This window comes from Engystomops pustulosus, chromosome 8, assembly GCF_040894005.1.
Source record: "Engystomops pustulosus chromosome 8, aEngPut4.maternal, whole genome shotgun sequence".
Classification (NCBI taxonomy): Eukaryota; Metazoa; Chordata; class Amphibia; order Anura; family Leptodactylidae; genus Engystomops; species Engystomops pustulosus.
The window spans coordinates 16,812,742-16,837,102 of NC_092418.1; the positions used below are offsets into that span (position 1 = coordinate 16,812,742).

The 24,361-nt window shown below is 52.7% G+C and overlaps 1 protein-coding gene and 1 long non-coding RNA gene across 5 annotated transcripts in view; one reads left to right on the forward strand and one right to left on the reverse strand.

Annotated features, from left to right (window-relative positions):
- B9D1 (B9 domain containing 1) overlaps nt 1-12,361 on the reverse strand; it is a 61,394-nt gene extending 49,033 nt beyond the window's left edge. Inside the window, exons 1-3 of one of the 2 annotated variants that reach the window (XM_072119931.1) lie at nt 12,225-12,361; nt 9,141-9,209; nt 8,434-8,545 (exon numbers count right to left, since the gene is read on the reverse strand). In XM_072119931.1, the coding sequence (XP_071976032.1) occupies nt 8,434-8,545; nt 9,141-9,209; nt 12,225-12,284 (241 nt within the window). In that variant the 5' untranslated portion in view covers nt 12,285-12,361. Of the gene's footprint in view, nt 1-8,433; nt 8,546-9,113; nt 9,210-12,224 lie in introns of both variants that reach the window. The other variant, XM_072119930.1, reaches the window with a different exon arrangement.
- The window catches only part of LOC140074768 (uncharacterized), a 147,596-nt gene continuing 135,567 nt past the window's right edge, over nt 12,333-24,361 (forward strand). For all 3 annotated transcript variants that reach the window (XR_011849268.1, XR_011849267.1, XR_011849269.1), the window contains exon 1: nt 12,333-12,466. This is a non-coding gene — a long non-coding RNA (uncharacterized lncRNA). The remainder of the gene's footprint in view (nt 12,467-24,361) is intronic.

Here is a 24,361-nt window from a genome sequence, read left to right on the forward strand (position 1 = left end):
CTATGATAGAAAGGTGTCAGGACACACAGGACATGGCAGCCCCCTGTGTATGGGGGGGGGGGGGGGGGTGTAGTCACAGAGGGGTCAGAGCACCCATGCTGACCCCTGACCACTGCTGGCTATGATAGAAGGGTGTCAGGACACACAGGACATGGCAGCTCGCTGTGTATGGGGAGTGTAGTCACAGAGGGGTCAGAGCGCCCATGCTGATCCCTGACCACTGCTGGCTATGATAGAGAGGTGTCAGGACACACAGGACATGGCAGCTCGCTGTGTATGGGGAGTGTAGTCACAGAGGGGTCAGAGCGCCCATGCTGACCCCTGACCTCTGCTGGCTATGATAGAAAGGTGTCAGGACACACAGGACATGGCAGCTCGCTGTGTATGGGGGGTGTAGTAACAGAGGGGTCAGAGTGCCCATGCTGACCCCTGACCACTGCTGGCTATGATAGAAAGGTGTCAGGACACACAGGACATGGCAGCTCGCTGTGTATGGGGGGTGTAGTCACAGAGGGGTCAGAGCACCCATGCTGACCCCTGACCACTGCTGGCTATGATAGGAAGGTGTCAGGACACACAGGACATGGCAGCTCGCTGTGTATGGGGAGTGTAGTCACAGAGGGGTCAGAGCGCCCATGCTGACCCCTGACCTCTGCTGGCTATGATAGAAAGGTGTCAGGACACACAGGACATGGCAGCTCGCTGTGTATGGGGGGTGTAGTAACAGAGGGGTCAGAGCGCCCATGCTGACCCCTGACCACTGCTGGCTATGATAGAAAGGTGTCAGGACACACAGGACATGGCAGCTCGCTGTGTATGGGGGGTGTAGTCACAGAGGGGTCAGAGCACCCATGCTGACCCCTGACCACTGCTGGCTATGATAGGAAGGTGTCAGGACACACAGGACATGGCAGCTCGCTGTGTATGGGGGTGTAGTCACAGAGGGGTCAGAGCACCCATGCTGACCCCTGACCACTGCTGGCTATGATAGAAAGGTGTCAGGACACACAGGACATGGCAGCTCGCTGTGTATGGGGGGGTGTAGTCACAGAGGGGTCAGAGCACCCATGCTGACCCCTGACCACTGCTGGCTATGATAGAAAGGTGTCAGGACACAGGACATGGCAGCTCCCTGTGTATGGGGGGTGTAGTCACAGAGAGGTCAGAGCACCCATGCAGACCCCTGACCACTGCTGGCTATGATAGAAAGGTGTCAGGACACACAGGACATGGCAGCTCGCTGTATATGGGGGGTGTAGTCACAGAGGGGTCAGAGCTCCCATGCTGACCCCTGACCACTGCTGGCTATGATAGAAAGGTGTCAGGACACACAGGACATGGCAGCTCGCTGTATATGGGGGGTGTAGTCACAGAGGGGTCAGAGCTCCCATGCTGACCCCTGACCACTGCTGGCTATGATAGGAAGGTGTAAGGACACACAGGACATGACAGCTCGCTGTGTATGGGGAGTGTAGTCACAGAGGGGTCAGAGCGCCCATGCTGACCCCTGACCACTGCTGGCTATGATAGAAAGGTGTCAGGACACACAGGACATGGCAGCTCGCTGTGTATGGGGAGTGTAGTCACAGAGGGGTCAGAGCGCCCATGCTGACCCCTGACCACTGCTGGCTATGATAGAAAGGTGTCAGGACACACAGGACATGGCAGCTCGCTGTGTATGGGGGATGTAGTCACAGAGGGGTCAGAGCACCCATGCTGACCCCTGACCACTGCTGGCTATGATAGAAAGGTGTCAGGACACACAGGACATGGCAGCTCCCTGTGTATGGGGGGGGGGTGTAGTCACAGTGGGGTCTGAGCGCCCATGCTGACCCCTGACCACTGCTGGCTATGATAGAAAGGTGTCAGGACACACAGGACATGGCAGCGCGCTGTGTATGGGGGGTGTAGTCACAGAGGGGTCAGAGCACCCATGCTGACCCCTGACCACTGCTGGCTATGATAGAAAGGTGTCAGGACACACAGGACATGGCAGCTCGCTGTGTATGGGGGGTGTAGTCACAGAGGGGTCAGAGCACCCATGCTGACCCCTGACCACTGCTGGCTATGATAGAAAGCTGTCAGGACACACAGGACATGGCAGCTCGCTGTGTATGGGGGATGTAGTCACAGAGGGGTCAGAGCGCCCATGCTGACCCCTGACCACTGCTGGCTATGATAGAAAGGTGTCAGGACACACAGGACATGGCAGCTCACTGTGTATGGGGGGTGTAGTCACAGAGGGGGCAGAGCGCCCATGCTGACCCCTGACCACTGCTGGCTATGATAGAAAGGTGTCAGGACACACAGGACATTGCAGCTCGCTGTGTATGGGGAGTGTAGTCACAGAGGGGTCAGAGCGCCCATGCTGACCCCTGACCACTGCTGGCTATGATAGAAAGGTGTCAGGACACAGGACATGGCAGCTCGCTGTGTATGGGGGGTGTAGTCACAGAGGGGTCAGAGCGCACATGCTGACCCATGACCACTGCTGGCTATGATAGAAAGGTGTCAGGACACACAGGACATGGCAGCTCGCTGTGTATGGGGGATGTAGTCACAGAGGGGTCAGAGCACCCATGCTGACCCCTGACCACTGCTGGCTATGATAGAAAGGTGTCAGGACACACAGGACATGGCAGCTCCCTGTGTATGGGGGGGGGGTGTAGTCACAGTGGGGTCTGAGCGCCCATGCTGACCCCTGACCACTGCTGGCTATGATAGAAAGGTGTCAGGACACACAGGACATGGCAGCTCCCTGTGTATGGGGGATGTAGTCACAGAGGGGTCAGAGCACCCATGCTGACCCCTGACCACTGCTGGCTATGATAGAAAGCTGTCAGGACACACAGGACATGGCAGCTCGCTGTGTATGGGGAGAGTAGTCACAGAGGGGTCAGAGCACCCATGCTGTCCCCTGACCACTGCTGGCTATGATAGAAAGGTGTCAGGACACAGGACATGGCAGCTCGCTGTGTATGGGGGGTGTAGTAACAGAGGGGTCAGAGCGCCCATGCTGACCCCTGACCACTGCTGGCTATGATAGAAAGGTGTCAGGACACACAGGACATGGCAGCTCGCTGTGTATGGGGGATGTAGTCACAGAGGGGTCAGAGCGCACATGCTGACCCCTGACCACTGCTGGTATGATAGAAAGGTGTCAGGACACACAGGACATGGCAGCCCCCTGTGTATGGGGGGGGGGGGGGGGTGTAGTCACAGTGGGGTCTGAGCGCCCATGCTGACCCCTGACCACTGCTGGCTATGATAGAAAGGTGTCAGGACACACAGGACATGGCAGCTCCCTGTGTATGGGGGTGTAGTCACAGAGGGGTCAGAGCGCCCATGCTGACCCTTGACCACTGCTGGCTATGATAGAAAGGTGTCAGGACACACAGGACATGGCAGCTCGCTGTGTATGGGGGGTGTAGTCACAGAGGGGTCAGAGCACCCATGCTGACCCCTGACCACTGCTGGCTATGATAGAAAGGTGTCAGGACACACAGGACATGGCAGCTCGCTGTGTATGGGGGGTGTAGTCACAGAGGGGTCAGAGCACCCATGCTGATCCCTGACCACTGCTGGCTATGATAGAAAGGTGTCAGGACACACAGGACATGGCAGCTCGCTGTGTATGGGGGGTGTAGTCACAGAGGGGTCAGAGCGCCCATGCTGACCCCTGACCACTGCTGGCTATGATAGAAAGCTGTCAGGACACACAGGACATGGCAGCTCGCTGTGTATGAAGGGTGTAGTCACAGAGGGGTCAGAGCACCCATGCTGACCCCTGACCACTGCTGGCTATGATAGAAAGGTGTGAGGACACACAGGACATGGCAGCTCGCTGTGTATGGGGGTGTAGTCACAGAGGGGTCAGAGCACCCATGCTGACCCCTGACCACTGCTGGCTATGATAGAAAGGTGTCAGGACACAGGACATGGCAGCTCGCTGTGTATGGGGGGTGTAGTAACAGAGGGGTCAGAGCACCCATGCTGACCCCTGACCACTGCTGGCTATGATAGAAAGGTGTCAGGACACACAGGACATGGCAGCTCGCTGTGTATGGGGGTGTAGTCACAGAGAGGTCAGAGTGCCCATGCTGACCCCTGACCACTGCTGGCTATGATAGAAAGGTGTCAGGAGACACAGGACATGGCAGCTCGCTGTGTATGGGGGGGTGTAGTCACAGAGGGGTCAGAGCACCCATGCTGACCCCTGACCACTGCTGGCTATGATAGAAAGGTGTCAGGACACACAGGACATGGCAGCTCGCTGTGTATGGGGGGGTGTAGTCACAGAGGGGTCAGAGCACCCATGCTGACCCCTGACCACTGCTGGCTATGATAGAAAGGTGTCAGGACACACAGGACATGGCAGCCCCCTGTGTATGGGGGGGGGGGGGGGGGGGTAGTCACAGAGGGGTCAGAGCACCCATGCTGACCCCTGACCACTGCTGGCTATGATAGAAAGGTGTCAGGACACACAGGACATGGCAGCTCGCTGTGTATGGGGAGTGTAGTCACAGAGGGGTCAGAGCGCCCATGCTGATCCCTGACCACTGCTGGCTATGATAGAGAGGTGTCAGGACACACAGGACATGGCAGCTCGCTGTGTATGGGGAGTGTAGTCACAGAGGGGTCAGAGCGCCCATGCTGACCCCTGACCTCTGCTGGCTATGATAGAAAGGTGTCAGGACACACAGGACATGGCAGCTCGCTGTGTATGGGGGGTGTAGTAACAGAGGGGTCAGAGCGCCCATGCTGACCCCTGACCACTGCTGGCTATGATAGAAAGGTGTCAGGACACACAGGACATGGCAGCGAGCTGTGTATGGGGGGTGTAGTCAGAGAGAGGTCAGAGCGCCCATGCTGACCCCTGACCACTGCTGGCTATGATAGAGAGGTGTCAGGACATACAGGACATGGCAGCTCGTTGTGTATGGGGGGGTGTAGTCACAGAGAGGTCAGAGCACCCATGCTGACCCCTGACCACTGCTGGCTATGATAGAGAGGTGTCAGGACACACAGGACATGGCAGCTCGTTGTGTATGGGGGATGTAGTCACAGAGGGATCAGAGCACCCATGCTGACCCCTGACCACTGCTGGCTATGATAGAAAGGTGTCAGGACACACAGGACATGGCAGCTCGTTGTGTATGGGGGATGTAGTCACAGAGGGGTCAGAGTGCCCATGCTGACCCCTGACCACTGCTGGCTATGATAGAAAGGTGTCAGGACACAGGACATGGCAGCTCGCTGTGTATGGGGGGGTGTAGTCACTGAGGGGTCAGAGCACCCATGCTGACCCCTGACCACTGCTGGCTATGATAGAGAGGTGTCAGGACACACAGGACATGGCAGCTCGTTGTGTATGGGGGATGTAGTCACAGAGGGATCAGAGCGCCCATGCTGACCCCTGACCACTGCTGGCTATGATAGAAAGGTGTCAGGACACACAGGACATGGCAGCTCGCTGTGTATGGGGGGTGTAGTCACAGAGAGGTCAGAGCACCCATGCTGACCCCTGACCACTGCTGGCTATGATAGAAAGGTGTGACAGAACAGGAGCCCTTAGCAATAAAGGAGGTGTCTGGTTTAATGAATCACGACTTACAGCAGGTGGATCGCCAATACTCTGTTGTAAATCTTGTGTCCTGACATGTTGTGAATGTTACCATGAATGTTACTGTGTTTGCGGCGGGGCGCTGTGCTTCGCTATGGAGAGGGGAGAGGTGAGCAGCGCTCCCCCCGAGCTATGGCTGAAGAGAGGCCTTAGATTGTCATCATAAAAGTCAGGTTTGGATCAATGTCAGCGGGATACAATGAAAAAATGGGAGGCATTTAGTGTACATAGGCTCCAGCAGGCGGTGCGAGGTATACACACAATGGGGCACATTTACTTACCTGTCCGAGGCGTTCACCCAAAGTGCATTGTTCCGACGTTCATGCACTCTGCTGCGATTCACTAAGATCGTGCGCCCGATATCCTGCATCTGTCGCTCCCCCGCTCAGGTCTCCTGGGGTTCACCATCTTCTTCCTAGTGCATTGGACGCGACACAATTTGAATCTTAAATCCCGCGCTCAGTCCGAATCCGTCTGATCGCCCGACGGCCCGCCCCTCAGGTTCTGCCCCATTATACACTCACCGGCCACTTTATTAGGTACACCATGCTAGTAACGGGTTGGACCCCCTTTTGCCTTCAGAACTGCCTCAATTCTTCGTGGCATAGATACAACAAGGTGCTGGAAGCTCCTCAGAGATTTTGCTCCATATTGACATGATGGCATCACACAGTTGCCGCAGATTTGTCGGCTGCACATCCATGATGCGAATCTCCCGTTCCACCACATCCCAAAGATGCTCTATTGGATTGAGATCTGGTGACTGTGGAGGCCATTTGTGTCCAGTGACCTCATTGTCATGTTCAAGAAACCAGTCTGAGATGATTCCAGCTTTATGACATGGCGCATTATCCTGCTGAAAGTAGCCATCAGATGTTACAGGGTACATTGTGCTCATAAAGGGATGGACATGGTCAGCAGCAATACTCAGGAAGGCTGTGGCGTTGTACCAAGGGGCCCAAAGACACCATGACACCACCAGCACCAGCCTGACCCGCTGATACAAGGCAGGATGGATCCATGACACCACCACCACCAGCCTGAACCGCTGATACAAGGCAGGAGGGATCCATGACACCACCACCACCAGCCTGACCCGCTGATACAAGGCAGGATGGATCCATGACACCACCAGCACCAGCCTGACCCGCTGATACAAGGCAGGATGGATCCATGACACCACCAGCACCAGCCTGAGCCGCTGATACAAGGCAGGATGGATCCATGACACCACCACCACCAGCCTGACCCGCTGATACAAGGCAGGATGGATCCATGACACCCCCACCACCAGCCTGACCCGCTGATACAAGGCAGGATGGATCCATGACACCACCACCACCAGCCTGAGCCGCTGATACAAGGCAGGATGGATCCATGACACCACCACCACCAGCCTGACCCGCTGATACAAGGCAGGATGGATCCATGACACCACCACCACCAGCCTGACCCGCTGATACAAGGCAGGATGGATCCATGACACCACCACCACCAGCCTGACCCGCTGATACAAGGCAGGATGGATCCACGCTTTCATGTTGTTGTCGCCAAATTCTGATCCTACCATCCGAATGTTGCAGCAGAAATCGAGACTCATCAGACCAGGCAACGTTTTTCCAATCTTCTACTGTCCAATTTCGATGAGCTTGTGCAAATTGTAGCCTCAGTTTCCTGTTCTTAGCTGAAAGGAGTGGCACCCGGTGTGGTCTTCTGCTGCTGTAGCCCATCTGCCTCAAAGTTGGACGTACTGTGCGTTCAGAGATGCTCTTCTGCCTACCTTGGTTGTAACGGGTGGCGATTTGAGTCACTGTTGCCTTTCTATCAGCTCGAACCAGTCTACCCATTCTCCTCTGACCTCTGGCATCAACAAGGCATTTCCGCCCACAGAACTGCCGCGCACTGGATGTTTTTTCTTTTTCGGACCATTCTCTGTAAACCCTAGAGATGGTTGTGCGTGAAAATCCCAGTAGATCAGAAGTTTCTGAAATACTCAGACCAGCCCTTCTGGCACCAACAACCATGCCACGTTCACAGGCCACAAATCACCTTTCTTCCCCATACTGATGCTCGGTGTGAACTGCAGGAGATTGTCTTGACCATGTCTACATGCCTAAATGCACTGAGTTGCCGCCATGTGATTGGCTGATTAGAAATTAAGTGTTAACGAGCAGTTGGACAGGTGTACCTAATAAAGTGGCCGGTGAGTGTAGGTAGTCAGCGACTATGCAGGGCCTGGGCGATGCAAAATCTTGAACTGCAAATCCAGGCACATGAATTCGGATGCCTGCCGCCCCCTTAGACCGGCGCCACACATAGCGCTTTGCCTGCGCTTGCAAACAAAGTCGTAAATTAACGCAAAACACCGGCGGCTCGTTCCCGATCGCAGGCGTTTCCATAGAAACGCTGATGCGATCGGGCCGAGGCCCACCCCGGTGGGCGCGACTTTGTCTGCATTTGCAAGCGCAGACAAAGCGCTACGTGTGGGTGAAGACACACATGGCGTTTTTGGGCAGTTTTTGGGCCGTTTCTACTAAGTGCGTTTTCAGATCGTTAAAAACGCATGCGTTTTTGTCAGTTTTTCCAAAATTGCGCAATGAAAAACGGACAAAAACGCATGCGTTTTCAATGAACGCATGCGTTTTTAAAAAACGGATGCGTTTTTAACGGTCTGAAAACGCACTTAGTAAAAACGGACCAAAAACGCCATGTGTGTCTTCACCCTCAGGGCTCAGCTATTTGCCACAGGGGGCAGGAATTTCATTCTGCTGCATGGCAGGTGCCACCGTCCCCCAACTAGAGGTACTTACAGCCGTACGGGTTGGTGCTTTTGAATGTTATCTCGATAGGGAAGTTCCACACAATGCTCCGGTTCGAAGTTCGATTCTTAGAAGCGATTTGGGATATTCCTTCTTCCACCCCCTGAAAATGAGGAGCAGGAAAAGAGAAGTTATCAGCAGGGCGACACCTTGTGGTGGACCTGAGCATTACACCATAATGTACATCAAGGCAGAGGGAAGAGCGCAGCTTTCTCTATAACAGAGTTGGGGGCCCTGCAGCGGTTCGGGGCCCGGCGGGTACTTACAGAGGTGGGGGCCCAGCGGGTATTTACAGAGGTGGGGGCCCGGCGGGTACTTACAGAGGTGGGGGCCCTGCGGGTACTTACAGAGGTGGGGGCCCTGCGGGTACTTACAGAGGTGGGGGCCCTGCGGGTACTTACAGAGGTGGGGGCCCGGCGGGTACTTACAGAGGTGGGGGCCCGGCGGGTACTTACAGAGGTGGGGGCCCGGCGGGTACTTACAGAGGTGGGGGCCCTGCGGGTACTTACAGAGGTGGGGGCCCTGCGGGTACTTACAGAGGTGGGGGCCCGGCGGGTACTTACAGAGGTGGGGGCCCTGCGGGTACTTACAGAGGTGGGGGCCCGGCGGGTACTTACAGAGGTGGGGGCCCGGCGGGTACTTACAGAGGTGGGGGCCCGGCGGGTACTTACAGAGGTGAGGGCCCTGCGGGTACTTACAGAGGTGGGGGCCCAGTCGTGTCCGTACACGTAGCAGTACTTGCAGTAGAGATCATCGAATTCTGGGAACTGGTGGAGAAGATTAGAGAAGTGAGACATGGCGGAGGTGGCGTCTCCTGGAGGAGCATTACTACACCTCTACAGCCTCTGCTTCATCTCTGGTTACCCACCTCTGCCACCCCTCCAGCTACTTACCTCTGCCACCCCTCTAGCTACCTACCTCTGCTACACCTCTAGCTACCTACCTCTGCTATCCCTCCAGCTACCTACCTCTGCTATCCCTCCAGCTACCTACCTCTGCTATCCCTCCAGCTACCTACCTCTGCTATCCCTCCAGCTACCTACCTCTGCTATCCCTCCAGCTACCTACCTCTGCTATCCCTCCAGCTACCTACCTCTGCTATCCCTCCAGCTACCTACCTCTGCTATCCCTCCAGCTACCTACCTCTGCTATCCCTCCAGCTACCTACCTCTGCCATCCCTCCAGCTACCTACCTCTGCTATCCCTCCAGCTACCTACCTCTGCTATCCCTCCAGCTACCTACCTCTGCCATCCCTCCAGCTACCCACCTCTGCCACCCCTCCAGCTACCTACCTCTGCCATCCCTCCAGCTACCCACCTCTGCCACCCCTCCAGCTACTTACCTCTGCCACCCCTCCAGCTACTTACCTCTGCCACCCCTCCAGCTACTTACCTCTGCCACCCCTCCAGCTACCCACCTCTGCTACCCCTCCAGTAACCTACCTCTACTACACCTCTAGTTACCTACCTCTGCTATCCCTCCAGCTACCTACCTCTGCCACCCCTCCAGTAACCTACCTCTACTACACCTCTAGTTACCTACCTCTGCTATCCCTCCAGCTACCTACCTCTGCTACCCCTCTAGTTACCTACCTCTACCACCCCACCAGCTACCCACCTCTAATATCCCTCCAGCTACCTACCTCTGCCACCCCTCCAATTACCCACCTCTGCCTCCCCTCCAGTCATCCACCTCTAATATCCCTCCAGCTACCTACCTCTGCTATCCCTCCAGCTACCTACCTCTGCTATCCCTCCAGCTACCTACCTCTGCTATCCCTCCAGCTACCTACCTCTGCTATCCCTCCAGCTACCTACCTCTGCCACCCCTCCAGTTACCCACCTATGCCTCCCCTCCAGTCACCCACCTCTGCTACCCCTCCAGTAACCTACCTCTGCTACACCTCTAGTTACCTACCTCTGCTATCCCTCCAGCTACCTACCTCTGCTACCCCTCTAGTTACCTACCTCTACCACCCCACCAGCTACCCACCTCTGCTATCCCTCCAGCTACCTACCTCTGCTATCCCTCCAGCTACCTACCTCTGCCACCCCTCCAGTTACCCACCTATGCCTCCCCTCCAGTCACCCACCTCTGCTACCCCTCCAGTAACCTACCTCTGCTACACCTCTAGTTACCTACCTCTGCTATCCCTCCAGCTACCTACCTCTGCCACCCCTCCAGCTACCCACCTCTGCTACACCTCTAGTTACCTACCTCTGCTACACCTCTAGTTACCTACCTCTGCTATCCCTCCAGCTACCTACCTCTGCTACCCCTCTAGTTACCTACCTCTACCACCCCACCAGCTACCCACCTCTGCTATCCCTCCAGCTACCTACCTCTGCCACCCCTCCAATTACCCACCTCTGCCTCCCCTCCAGTCATCCACCTCTAATATCCCTCCAGCTACCTACCTCTGCTATCCCTCCAGCTACCTACCTCTGCTATCCCTCCAGCTACCTACCTCTGCTATCCCTCCAGCTACCTACCTCTGCCACCCCTCCAGTTACCCACCTCTGCTACCCCTCTAGTTACCTACCTCTGCCACCCCACCAGCTACCTACCTCTGCCACCCCTCCAGTAACCCACCTCTGCTACCCCTCCAGTAACCTACCTCTGCTACACCTCTAGTTACCTACCTCTGCTATCCCTCCAGCTACCTACCTCTGCTACCCCTCTAGTTACCTACCTCTACCAACCCACCAGCTACCCACCTCTGCTATCCCTCCAGCTACCTACTTCTGCCACCCCTCCAGTTACCCACCTCTGCCACCCCTCCAGCTACCTACCTCTGCTACCCCTCTAGTTACCTACCTCTACCACCCCACCAGCTACCCACCTGTGCTATCCCTCCAGTTACCCACCTCTGCCACCCCTCCAGTTACCCACCTCTGCCACCCCTCCAGTTACCCACCTCTGCCACCCCTCCAGTTACCCACCTCTGCCACCCCTCCAGCTACCTACCTCTGCTATCCCTCCAGCTACCTACCTCTGCTATCCCTCCAGCTACCTACCTCTGCTATCCCTCCAGCTACCTACCTCTGCCACCCCTCCAGTTACCCACCTATGCCTCCCCTCCAGTCACCCACCTCTGCTACCCCTCCAGTAACCTACCTCTGCTACACCTCTAGTTACCTACCTCTGCTATCCCTCCAGCTACCTACCTCTGCTACCCCTCTAGTTACCTACCTCTACCACCCCACCAGCTACCTACCTCTGCCACCCCTCCAGTTACCCAACTCTGCCTCCCCTCCAGTAACCTACCTCTGCTACACCTCTAGTTACCTACCTCTGCTATCCCTCCAGCTACCTACTTCTGCCACCCCTCCAGTTACCTACCTCTGCCACCCCTCCAGTTACCTACCTCTGCCACCCCTCCAGTTACCTACCTCTGCCACCCCTCCAGTTACCTACCTCTGCCACCCCTCCAGTTACCCACCTCTGCTACCCCTCCAGTAACCTACCTCTGCTACACCTCTAGTTACCTACCTCTGCTATCCCTCCAGCTACCTACCTCTGCTACCCCTCTAGTTACCTACCTCTGCCACCCCTCCCGTTACCCACCTCTGCCGCTACAGGTACTGTGAAACTACAACTCCCTTCATGCCCTTGCTGTCTTTGGCAATCAGACATGAGGAAAGTTGTAGTCTTATGACAGATGTTATAGACTATAAAAGCTTCTATAATGAGACTAATAACTTAAGCCTCCCCCTGCGCCCGCCGTCTCCTCATCCCCACCCTGCGCCCGCCAGGCCCCGCCGCCACCACTAGGCCTCACCTCGGCGCTCTCTATCTGCCCGTTCACATTCAGCAGGAAGACGCTCGGATTAGCCGCCATGACCGGGGCCCAGACCGGAGAAGCGGAGGAGAGAAGCCCGGGGAGGATCCGGCACCGGAATGTAGCGGGGATCCTGGACCGTGTGAGCCGTTACTAAGGGACGCGCCGACCCTAGCAACAGGCAGCTACGGCGAGTCAGAGGGACAAACCTCCTGCAGCGTTTAACAGAGTTGTGGATGGAGGTAAGAGCAGTGATGGAGCGTTATACACAGTATTATACACGGTGATAAGCTGGGAGCTCGGTGTAGTCTGCACTACTCCATGTCATGTATATGAACTATAAAGTGGAGGTTGTGGCCATTATCTTACAAAACTGACTTCACCCCTAAGGACGTGTTCACACGGTGCGTTTTGAAATGGGAACGAGGACCACATGGTACAGAACTCCCCCAGTATTACTACAGGGGTGAGGGGTCAGCCTGTCAGTGCTCTGTGTCCTATCCAGAGGTTGTATGAGTGCCCCCAGTATTACTACAGGGGTGAGGGGTCAGCCTGTCAGTGCTCTGTGTCCTATCCAGAGGTTGTATGAGACCCCCAGTATTACTACAGGGGTGAGGGGTCAGCCTGTCACTGCTCTGTGTCCTATCCAGAGGTTGTATGAGTGCCCCCAGTATTACTACAGGGGTGAGGGGTCAGCCTGTCAGTGCTCTGTGTCCTATCCAGAGGTTGTATGAGTGCCCCCAGTATTACTACAGGGGTGAGGGGTCAGCCTGTCACTGCTCTGTGTCCTATCCAGAGGTTGTATGAGTGCCCCCAGTATTACTACAGGGATGAGGGGTCAGCCTGTCAGTGCTCCGTGTCCTATCCAGAGGTTGTATGAGTGCCCCAGTATTACTACAGGGGTGAGGGGTCAGCCTATCAGTGGCCTGTGTCCTATCCAGAGGTTGTATGACTGCCCCCAGTATTACTACAGGGGTGAGGGGTCAGCCTGTCACTGCTCTGTGTCCTATCCAGAGGTTGTATGAGTGTCCCCAGTATTACTACAGGGGTGAGGGGTCAGCCTGTCAGTGCTCTGTGTCCTATCCAGAGGTTGTAGGAGTGCCCCCAGTATTACTACAGGGGTGAGGGGTCAGCCTGTCAGTGCTCTGTGTCCTATCCAGAGGTTGTATGACTGCCCCCAGTATTACTACAGGGGTGAGGGGTCAGCCTGTCACTGCTCTGTGTCCTATCCAGAGGTTGTATGAGTGCCCCCAGTATTACTACAGGGGTGAGGGGTCAGCCTGTCAGTGCTCTGTGTCCTATCCAGAGGTTGTATGAGTGCCCCCAGTATTACTACAGGGGTGAGGGGTCAGCCTGTCAGTGCTCTGTGTCCTATCCAGAGGTTGTATGAGTGCCCCCAGTATTACTACAGGGGTGAGGGGTCAGCCTGTCAGTGCTCCGTGTCCTATCCAGAGGTTGTATGAGACCCCCAGTATTACTACAGGGGTGAGGGGTCAGCCTGTCACTGCTCTGTGTCCTATCCAGAGGTTGTATGAGTGCCCCCAGTATTACTACAGGGGTGAGGGGTCAGCCTGTCAGTGCTCCGTGTCCTATCCAGAGGTTGTATGAGTGCCCCCAGTATTACTACAGGGGTGAGGGGTCAGCCTGTCAGTGCTCTGTGTCCTATCCAGAGGTTGTATGAGTGCCCCCAGTATTACTACAGGGGTGAGGGGTCAGCCTGTCAGTGCTCTGTGTCCTATCCAGAGGTTGTATGACTGCCCCCAGTATTACTACAGGGGTGAGGGGTCAGCCTGTCAGTGCTCCGTGTCCTATCCAGAGGTTGTATGAGACCCCCAGTATTACTACAGGGGTGAGGGGTCAGCCTGTCACTGCTCTGTGTCCTATCCAGAGGTTGTATGACTGCCCCCAGTATTACTACAGGGGTGAGGGGTCAGCCTGTCAGTGCTCCGTGTCCTATCCAGAGGTTGTATGAGTGCCCCCAGTATTACTACAGGGGTGAGGGGTCAGCCTGTCAGTGCTCTGTGTCCTATCCAGAGGTTGTATGAGTGCCCCCAGTATTACTACAGGGGTGAGGGGTCAGCCTGTCAGTGCTCTGTGTCCTATCCAGAGGTTGTATGACTGCCCCCAGTATTACTACAGGGGTGAGGGGTCAGCCTGTCACTGCTCTGTGTCCTATCCAGAGGTTGTATGAGTGTCCCCAGTATTACTACAGGGGTGAGGGGTCAGCCTGTCAGTGCTCTGTGTCCTATCCAGAGGTTGTATGAGTGCCCCCAGTATTACTACAGGGGTGAGGGGTCAGCCTGTCACTGCTCTGTGTCCTATCCAGAGGTTGTATGAGTGTCCCCAGTATTACTACAGGGGTGAGGGGTCAGCCTGTCAGTGCTCTGTGTCCTATCCAGAGGTTGTATGAGTGCCCCCAGTATTACTACAGGGGTGAGGGGTCAGCCTGTCAGTCCTCCGTGTCCTATCCAGAGGTTGTATGAGTGCCCCCAGTATTACTACAGGGGTGAGGGGTCAGCCTGTCAGTGCTCTGTGTCCTATCCAGAGGTTGTATGAGTGCCCCCAGTATTACTACAGGGGTGAGGGGTCAGCCTGTCAGTGCTCCGTGTCCTATCCAGAGGTTGTATGAGACCCCCAGTATTACTACAGGGGTGAGGGGTCAGCCTGTCACTGCTCTGTGTCCTATCCAGAGGTTGTATGACTGCCCCCAGTATTACTACAGGGGTGAGGGGTCAGCCTGTCAGTGCTCCGTGTCCTATCCAGAGGTTGTATGAGTGCCCCCAGTATTACTACAGGGGTGAGGGGTCAGCCTGTCAGTGCTCTGTGTCCTATCCAGAGGTTGTATGAGTGCCCCCAGTATTACTACAGGGGTGAGGGGTCAGCCTGTCAGTGCTCTGTGTCCTATCCAGAGGTTGTATGAGTGCCCCCAGTATTACTACAGGGGTGAGGGGTCAGCCTGTCAGTGCTCTGTGTCCTATCCAGAGGTTGTATGAGTGCCCCCAGTATTACTACAGGGGTGAGGGGTCAGCCTGTCAGTGCTCTGTGTCCTATCCAGAGGTTGTATGAGTGCCCCCAGTATTACTACAGGGGTGAGGGGTCAGCCTGTCAGTGCTCTGTGTCCTATCCAGAGGTTGTATGAGTGCCCCCAGTATTACTACAGGGGTGAGGGGTCAGCCTGTCAGTGCTCTGTGTCCTATCCAGAGGTTGTATGAATGCACCCAGTATTACTACAGGGGTGAGGGGTCAGCCTGTCAGTGCTCTGTGTCCTATCCAGAGGTTGTATGAGTGCCCCCAGTATTACTACAGGGGTGAGGGGTCAGCCTGTCACTGCTCTGTGTCCTATCCAGAGGTTGTATGAGTGCCCCAGTATTACTACAGGGGTGAGGGGTCAGCCTGTCAGTGCTCCGTGTCCTATCCGGAGGTTGTATGAGTGCCCCCAGTATTACTACAGGGGTGAGGGGTCAGCCTGTCAGTGCTCCGTGTCCTATCCAGAGGTTGTATGAGACAGGGGTGAGGGGTCAGCCTGTCACTGCTCTGTGTCCTATCCAGAGGTTGTATGAGTGCCCCCAGTATTACTACAGGGGTGAGGGGTCAGCCTGTCAGTGCTCCGTGTCCTATCCGGAGGTTGTATGAGTGCCCCCAGTATTACTACAGGGGTGAGGGGTCAGCCTGTCAGTGCTCCGTGTCCTATCCAGAGGTTGTATGAGACAGGGGTGAGGGGTCAGCCTGTCACTGCTCTGTGTCCTATCCAGAGGTTGTATGACTGCCCCCAGTATTACTACAGGGGTGAGGGGTCAGCCTGTCACTGCTCTGTGTCCTATCCAGAGGTTGTATGAGTGTCCCCAGTATTACTACAGGGGTGAGGGGTCAGCCTGTCAGTGCTCTGTGTCCTATCCAGAGGTTGTAGGAGTGCCCCCAGTATTACTACAGGGGTGAGGGGTCAGCCTGTCAGTGCTCTGTGTCCTATCCAGAGGTTGTATGACTGCCCCCAGTATTACTACAGGGGTGAGGGGTCAGCCTGTCACTGCTCTGTGTCCTATCCAGAGGTTGTATGAGTGCCCCCAGTATTACTACAGGGGTGAGGGGTCAGCCTGTCAGTGCTCTGTGTCCTATCCAGAGGTTGTATGAGTGCCCCCAGTATTACTACAGGGGTGAGGGGTCAGCCTGTCAGTGCTCTGTGTCCTATCCAGAGGTTGTATGAGTGCCCCCAGTATTACTACAGGGGTGAGGGGTCAGCCTGTCAGTGCTCCGTGTCCTATCCAGAGGTTGTATGAGACCCCCAGTATTACTACAGGGGTGAGGGGTCAGCCTGTCACTGCTCTGTGTCCTATCCAGAGGTTGTATGAGTGCCCCCAGTATTACTACAGGGGTGAGGGGTCAGCCTGTCAGTGCTCCGTGTCCTATCCAGAGGTTGTATGACTGCCCCCAGTATTACTACAGGGGTGAGGGGTCAGCCTGTCAGTGCTCTGTGTCCTATCCAGAGGTTGTATGAGTGCCCCCAGTATTACTACAGGGGTGAGGGGTCAGCCTGTCACTGCTCTGTGTCCTATCCAGAGGTTGTATGACTGCCCCCAGTATTACTACAGGGGTGAGGGGTCAGCCTGTCAGTCCTCCGTGTCCTATCCAGAGGTTGTATGAGTGCCCCCAGTATTACTACAGGGGTGAGGGGTCAGCCTGTCAGTGCTCCGTGTCCTATCCAGAGGTTGTATGAGTGCCCCCAGTATTACTACAGGGGTGAGGGGTCAGCCTGTCAGTGCTCTGTGTCCTATCCAGAGGTTGTATGAGTGCCCCCAGTATTACTACAGGGGTGAGGGGTCAGCCTGTCAGTGCTCTGTGTCCTATCCAGAGGTTGTATGACTGCCCCCAGTATTACTACAGGGGTGAGGGGTCAGCCTGTCAGTGCTCCGTGTCCTATCCAGAGGTTGTATGAGTGCCCCCAGTATTACTACAGGGGTGAGGTGTCAGCCTGTCAGTGCTCTGTGTCCTATCCAGAGGTTGTATGAGACCCCCAGTATTACTACAGGGGTGAGGGGTCAGCCTGTCACTGCTCTGTGTCCTATCCAGAGGTTGTATGACTGCCCCCAGTATTACTACAGGGGTGAGGGGTCAGCCTGTCAGTGCTCCGTGTCCTATCCAGAGGTTGTATGAGTGCCCCCAGTATTACTACAGGGGTGAGGGGTCAGCCTGTCACTGCTCTGTGTCCTATCCAGAGGTTGTATGAGTGCCCCCAGTATTACTACAGGGGTGAGGGGTCAGCCTGTCAGTGCTCTGTGTCCTATCCAGAGGTTGTATGACTGCCCCCAGTATTACTACAGGGGTGAGGGGTCAGCCTGTCACTGCTCTGTGTCCTATCCAGAGGTTGTATGAGTGTCCCCAGTATTACTACAGGGGTGAGGGGTCAGCCTGTCAGTGCTCTGTGTCCTATCCAGAGGTTGTATGAGTGCCCCCAGTATTACTACAGGGGTGAGGGGTCAGCCTGTCACTGCTCTGTGTCCTATCCAGAGGTTGTATGAGTGTCCCCAGTATTACTACAGGGGTGAGGGGTCAGCCTGTCAGTGCTCTGTGTCCTATCCAGAGGTTGTATGAGTGCCCCCAGTATTACTACAGGGGTGAGGGGTCAGCCTGTCAGTCCTCCGTGTCCTATCCAGAGGTTGTATGAGTGCCCCCAGTATTACTACAGGGGTGAGGGGTCAGCCTGTCAGTGCTCTGTGTCCTATCCAGAGGTTGTATGAGTGCCCCCAGTATTACTACAGGGGTGAGGGGTCAGCCTGTCAGTGCTCCGTGTCCTATCCAGAGGTTGTATGAGACCCCCAGTATTACTACAGGGGTGAGGGGTCAGCCTGTCACTGCTCTGTGTCCTATCCAGAGGTTGTATGACTGCCCCCAGTATTACTACAGGGGTGAGGGGTCAGCCTGTCAGTGCTCCGTGTCCTATCCAGAGGTTGTATGAGTGCCCCCAGTATTACTACAGGGGTGAGGGGTCAGCCTGTCAGTGCTCTGTGTCCTATCCAGAGGTTGTATGAGTGCCCCCAGTATTACTACAGGGGTGAGGGGTCAGCCTGTCAGTGCTCTGTGTCCTATCCAGAGGTTGTATGAGTGCCCCCAGTATTACTACAGGGGTGAGGGGTCAGCCTGTCAGTGCTCTGTGTCCTATCCAGAGGTTGTATGAATGCACCCAGTATTACTACAGGGGTGAGGGGTCAGCCTGTCAGTGCTCTGTGTCCTATCCAGAGGTTGTATGAGTGCCCCCAGTATTACTACAGGGGTGAGGGGTCAGCCTGTCACTGCTCTGTGTCCTATCCAGAGGTTGTATGAGTGCCCCAGTATTACTACAGGGGTGAGGGGTCAGCCTGTCAGTGCTCCGTGTCCTATCCGGAGGTTGTATGAGTGCCCCCAGTATTACTACAGGGGTGAGGGGTCAGCCTGTCAGTGCTCCGTGTCCTATCCAGAGGTTGTATGAGACAGGGGTGAGGGGTCAGCCTGTCACTGCTCTGTGTCCTATCCAGAGGTTGTATGACTGCCCCCAGTATTACTACAGGGGTGAGGGGTCAGCCTGTCAGTCCTCCGTGTCCTATCCAGAGGTTGTATGAGTGCCCCCAGTATTACTACAGGGGTGAGGGGTCAGCCTGTCAGTGCTCTGTGTCCTATCCAGAGGTTGTATGAGTGCCCCCAGTATTACTACAGGGGTGAGGGGTCAGCCTGTCAGTCCTCCGTGTCCTATCCAGAGGTTGTATGAATGCCCCCAGTATTACTACAGGGGTGAGGGGTCAGCCTGTCAGTGCTCTGTGTCCTATCCAGAGGTTGTATGAGTGCCCCAGTATTACTACAGGGGTGAGGGGTCAGCCTGTCACTGCTCTGTGTCCTATCCAGAGGTTGTATGAGTGCCCCCAGTATTACTACAGGGGTGAGGGGTCAGCCTGTCAGTGCTCTGTGTCCTATCCAGAGGTTGTATGAATGCACCCAGTATTACTACAGGGGTGAGGGGTCAGCCTGTCAGTGCTCTGTGTCCTATCCAGAGGTTGTATGAATGCACCCAGTATTACTACAGGGGTGAGGGGTCAGCCTGTCACTGCTCTGTGTCCTATCCAGAGGTTGTATGAGTGCCCCAGTATTACTACAGGGGTGAGGGGTCAGCCTGTCAGTGCTCCGTGTCCTATCCGGAGGTTGTATGAGTGCCCCCAGTATTACTACAGGGGTGAGGGGTCAGCCTGTCAGTGCTCCGTGTCCTATCCAGAGGTTGTATGAGACCCCCAGTATTACTACAGGGGTGAGGGGTCAGCCTGTCACTGCTCTGTGTCCTATCCAGAGGTTGTATGACTGCCCCCAGTATTACTACAGGGGTGAGGGGTCAGCCTGTCAGTCCTCCGTGTCCTATCCAGAGGTTGTATGAGTGCCCCCAGTATTACTACAGGGGTGAGGGGTCAGCCTGTCAGTGCTCCGTGTCCTATCCAGAGGTTGTATGAGTGCCCCCAGTATTACTACAGGGGTGAGGGGTCAGCCTGTCAGTGCTCTGTGTCCTATCCAGAGGTTGTATGAGTGCCCCCAGTATTACTACAGGGGTGAGGGGTCAGCCTGTCAGTCCTCCGTGTCCTATCCAGAGGTTGTATGAATGCCCCCAGTATTACTACAGGGGTGAGGGGTCAGCCTGTCAGTGCTCTGTGTCCTATCCAGAGGTTGTATGAGTGCCCCAGTATTACTACAGGGGTGAGGGGTCAGCCTGTCACTGCTCTGTGTCCTATCCAGAGGTTGTATGAGTGCCCCCAGTATTACTACAGGGGTGAGGGGTCAGCCTGTCACTGCTCTGTGTCCTATCCAGAGGTTGTATGAATGCACCCAGTATTACTACAGGGGTGAGGGGTCAGCCTGTCACTGCTCTGTGTCCTATCCAGAGGTTGTATGAATGCACCCAGTATTACTACAGGGGTGAGGGGTCAGCCTGTCAGGTTCTATGATCGCTTCTGGCTGCTGGGGCTACAGGTCATTGATGGAACCGTGTATAAACATCTCAGCAGAACCGGATCCCTTCCTTCTGGGCCACAGGGCAGGATCCTACATAATAACCCCTAACACCTCCTTGACTAACCCCGGACACTGAGGGTGCCGGACCCTATGGAGCATGTGGGGGAGGAGCACAAGGGGGGTCATTTATCTTTTCTTCTGTCTGCTCCTCTAGTGAGTATTTTCTTTGTCTATTTCTTTCTCTTTGCCAAATGGAGATTTTTTTTTTGAGACTTTTTGGATACAAATTTTCAAAAAGTTGCACATTTTGTAGATCTCATTCCATTGCCTTCTCTGCTCCTGGTCAGGGCTGGAGTGTTTTTACTTAATTATTTGCAACTTTTTACGCGCAAAACAATGTTGATTCGTCCGCGAACATCTGCAAGGAGGAGAAATACAAAGAGAAACTATAGGCGAAGCAGGAAACTGGTGCACGGCGAACTACACAATGGGGGTCATTTACTAAGGGCCCGATTCGCGTTTTCCCGACGTGTTACTCGAATATTTCCGATTTGCGCCGATTTTCCATGAATTGCCCCAGGTTTTTGGCGCACGCGATCGGATTGTGTCGCATCGGCGCCGGCGTGCCCGCGATGGAAATCAGGGGCGTGGCCAAACGAAAACCGACGAATTCGGCAAAACGCTGCATTAAAGTAAAAAAAAAAAGTGTCGCTGGACACGCGCTTACCTTCACTCGGCCCAGCTTAGTGAACTTCAGTGCATTCAGCGACACCTGGTGGACGTCGGAGGAACTGCCTTAGTGAATCGCCAGAAGATCCGAATCCACTGCAGAGAACGCGCCGCTGGATCGCGAATGGACCGGGTAAGTAAATCTGCCCCAATGTGAAAGTTAAATCCCGAATCAGTTGGATCGTGCGGCTGTCACATGGAAGCCAACGGTTCGCATGCGACACAATCCCAGAAGAGACTCCAGATAAATACCTGTCCAAGCCGCGCAATCCCCGAAAATGGTGCAAAGAACGACGAAAGTGAGCAGTGCGACCCTTAGTAAATAAGCCCCAGTGTGTTAGCTGCAAGGACGATGCTCCTCAGAGACACATGTGCATGGACTGTGATCGGGGCAGAGCAGAGTTTATTTTGGGATTCAAGAGACTGAGCTCATTATATCTATACAAAACTTTTCATCCGAGATAGAAATTTGATGGCAAGTTAAAAGAAGTTGAATCTAGTAATAAAAATCCTGTTATATTTCCAAAGACCACTGGGTGTCAGGGTTGTCTTAGATATGAAAGGACGTCCCAACCCTGCAAGTGTCTCCCGAATCCCCGTAATATCCTACACCCAATACTACTGCTCCTGACATGTGTTAGCCTCATAGCAGTTACATTCCTGTACATAGGGGCAGTATTATAGTGTAGAACTACTATAATACTGCCTCTATGTACAGGAATATAACTACTATAATACTGCCCTCTATGTACAGGAATATAACTACTATAATACTGCCCCCTATGTACAAGAATATAACTACTATAATACTGCCCCCTATGTACAAGAATATAACTACTATAATACTGCCCCCTATGTACAAGAATATAACTACTATAGTACTGCCCCCTATGTACAAGAATATAACTACTATAATACTGCCCCCTATGTACAAGAATATAACTACTATAATACTGCCCCCTATGTACAAGAATATAACTACTATAATACTGCCCCCTATGTACAAGAATATAACTACTATAATACTGCCCCCTATGTACAGGAATATAACTACTATAATACTGCCCCCTATGTACAAGAATATAACTACTATAATACTGCCCCCTATGTACAAGATTATAACTACTATAATACTGCCCCTATGTACAGGAATATAACTACTATAATACTGCCCCTATGTACAGGAATATAACTACTATAATACTGCCCCCTATGTACAGGAATATAACTACTATAATACTGCCCCCTATGTACAAGAATATAACTACTATAATACTGCCCCCTATGTACAAGAATATAACTACTATAATACTGCCCCCTATGTACAAGAATATAACTACTATAATACTGCTCCCTATGTACAGGAATATAACTACTATAATACTGCCCCATATGTACAAGAGTATAACTACTATAATACTTCCCCCCTATGTACAAGAATATAACTACTATAATACTGCCCCCTATGTACAGGAATATAACTACTATAATACTGCCCCCTATGTACAAGAATATAATTACTATTATACTGCCCCCTATGTACAAGAATATAACTACTGTAATACTGCCCCCTATGTACAGGAATATAACTACTATAATACTGCCCCCTATGTACAAGAATATAACTACTATAATACTGCTCCCTATGTACAGGAATATAACTACTATAATACTGCCCCCTATGTACAAGAATATAACTACTATAATACTGCCTCCTATGTACAGGAATATAACTACTATAATACTGCCCCTTATGTACAAGAATATAACTACTATAATACTGCCCCCTATGTACAAGAATATAACTACTAGAATACTGCCTCCTATGTACAGGAATATAACTACTATAATACTGCCCCCTATGTACAAGAATATAACTACTATAATACTGCCCTCTATGTACAAGAATATAACTACTATAATACTATCCCCTATGTACAATAATATAACTACTATAATACTGCCCCCTATGTACAAGAATATAACTACTATAATACTGCCCCCTATGTACAAGAATATAACTACTATAATACTGCCCCCTATGTACAGGAATATAACTACTATAATACTGCCCCCTATGTACAGGAATATAACTACTATAATACTGCCCCCTATGTACAGGAATATAACTACTATAATACTGCCCCTATGTACAAGAATATAACTACTATAATACTGCTCCCTATGTACAAGAATATAACTACTATAATACTGCCCCCTATGTACAGGACTATAACTACTATAATACTGCCCCCTATGTACAGGAATATAACTACTATAATACTGCCCCCTATGTACAGGAGTATAACTACTATAATACTGCCTCCTATGTACAAGAATATAACTACTATAATACTGCCCCCTATGTACAAGAATATAACTACTATAATACTGCCCCCTATGTACAGGAATATAACTGCTATAATACTACCCTCTATGTACAAGAATATAACTGCTATAATACTGCCCCCTATGTACAGGAATATAACTACTATAATACTTTCCCTATGTACAAGAATATAACTACTATAATACTGCCCCCTATGTACAGGAATATAACTACTATAATACTGCCCCCTATGTACAGGAATATAACTACTATAATACTGCCCCCTATGTACAGGAATATAACTACTATAATACTGCCCCCTATGTACAGGAATATAACTACTATAATACTGCCCCCTATGTACAGGAATATAACTACTATAATACTGCCCCCTATGTACAGGAATATAACTACTATAATACTGTCCCCTATGTACAGGGATATAACTATTATAATACTGCCCCCTATGTACAGGAATATAACTACTATAATACTGCCCCCTATGTACAGGAATATAACTACTATAATACTGCCCCCTATGTACAAGAATATAACTTCTATAATACTGCCCCTATGTACAGGAATATAACTACTATAATACTGCCCCCTATGTACAGGGATATAACTACTATAATACTGCCCCCTATGTACAAGAATATAACTACTATAATACTGCCCCCTATGTACAGGAATATAACTACTATAATACTGCCCCCTATGTACAGGAATATAACTACTATAATACTGCCTCCTATGTACAAGAATATAACTACTATAATACTGCCCCCTATGTACAAGAATATAACTACTATAATACTGCCCCCTATGTACAGGAATATAACTGCTATAATACTGCCCCTATGTACAGGAATATAACTACTATAATACTGCTCCCTATGTACAAGAATATAACTACTATAATACTGCTCCCTATGTACAGGAATATAACTACTATAATACTGCCCCCTATGTACAAGAATATAACTACTATAATACTGCCCCCTATGTACAAGAATATAACTACTATAATACTGCCCCCTATGTACAAGAATATAACTACTATAATACTGCCCCCTATGTACAAGAATATAACTACTATAATACTGTCCCTATGTACAAG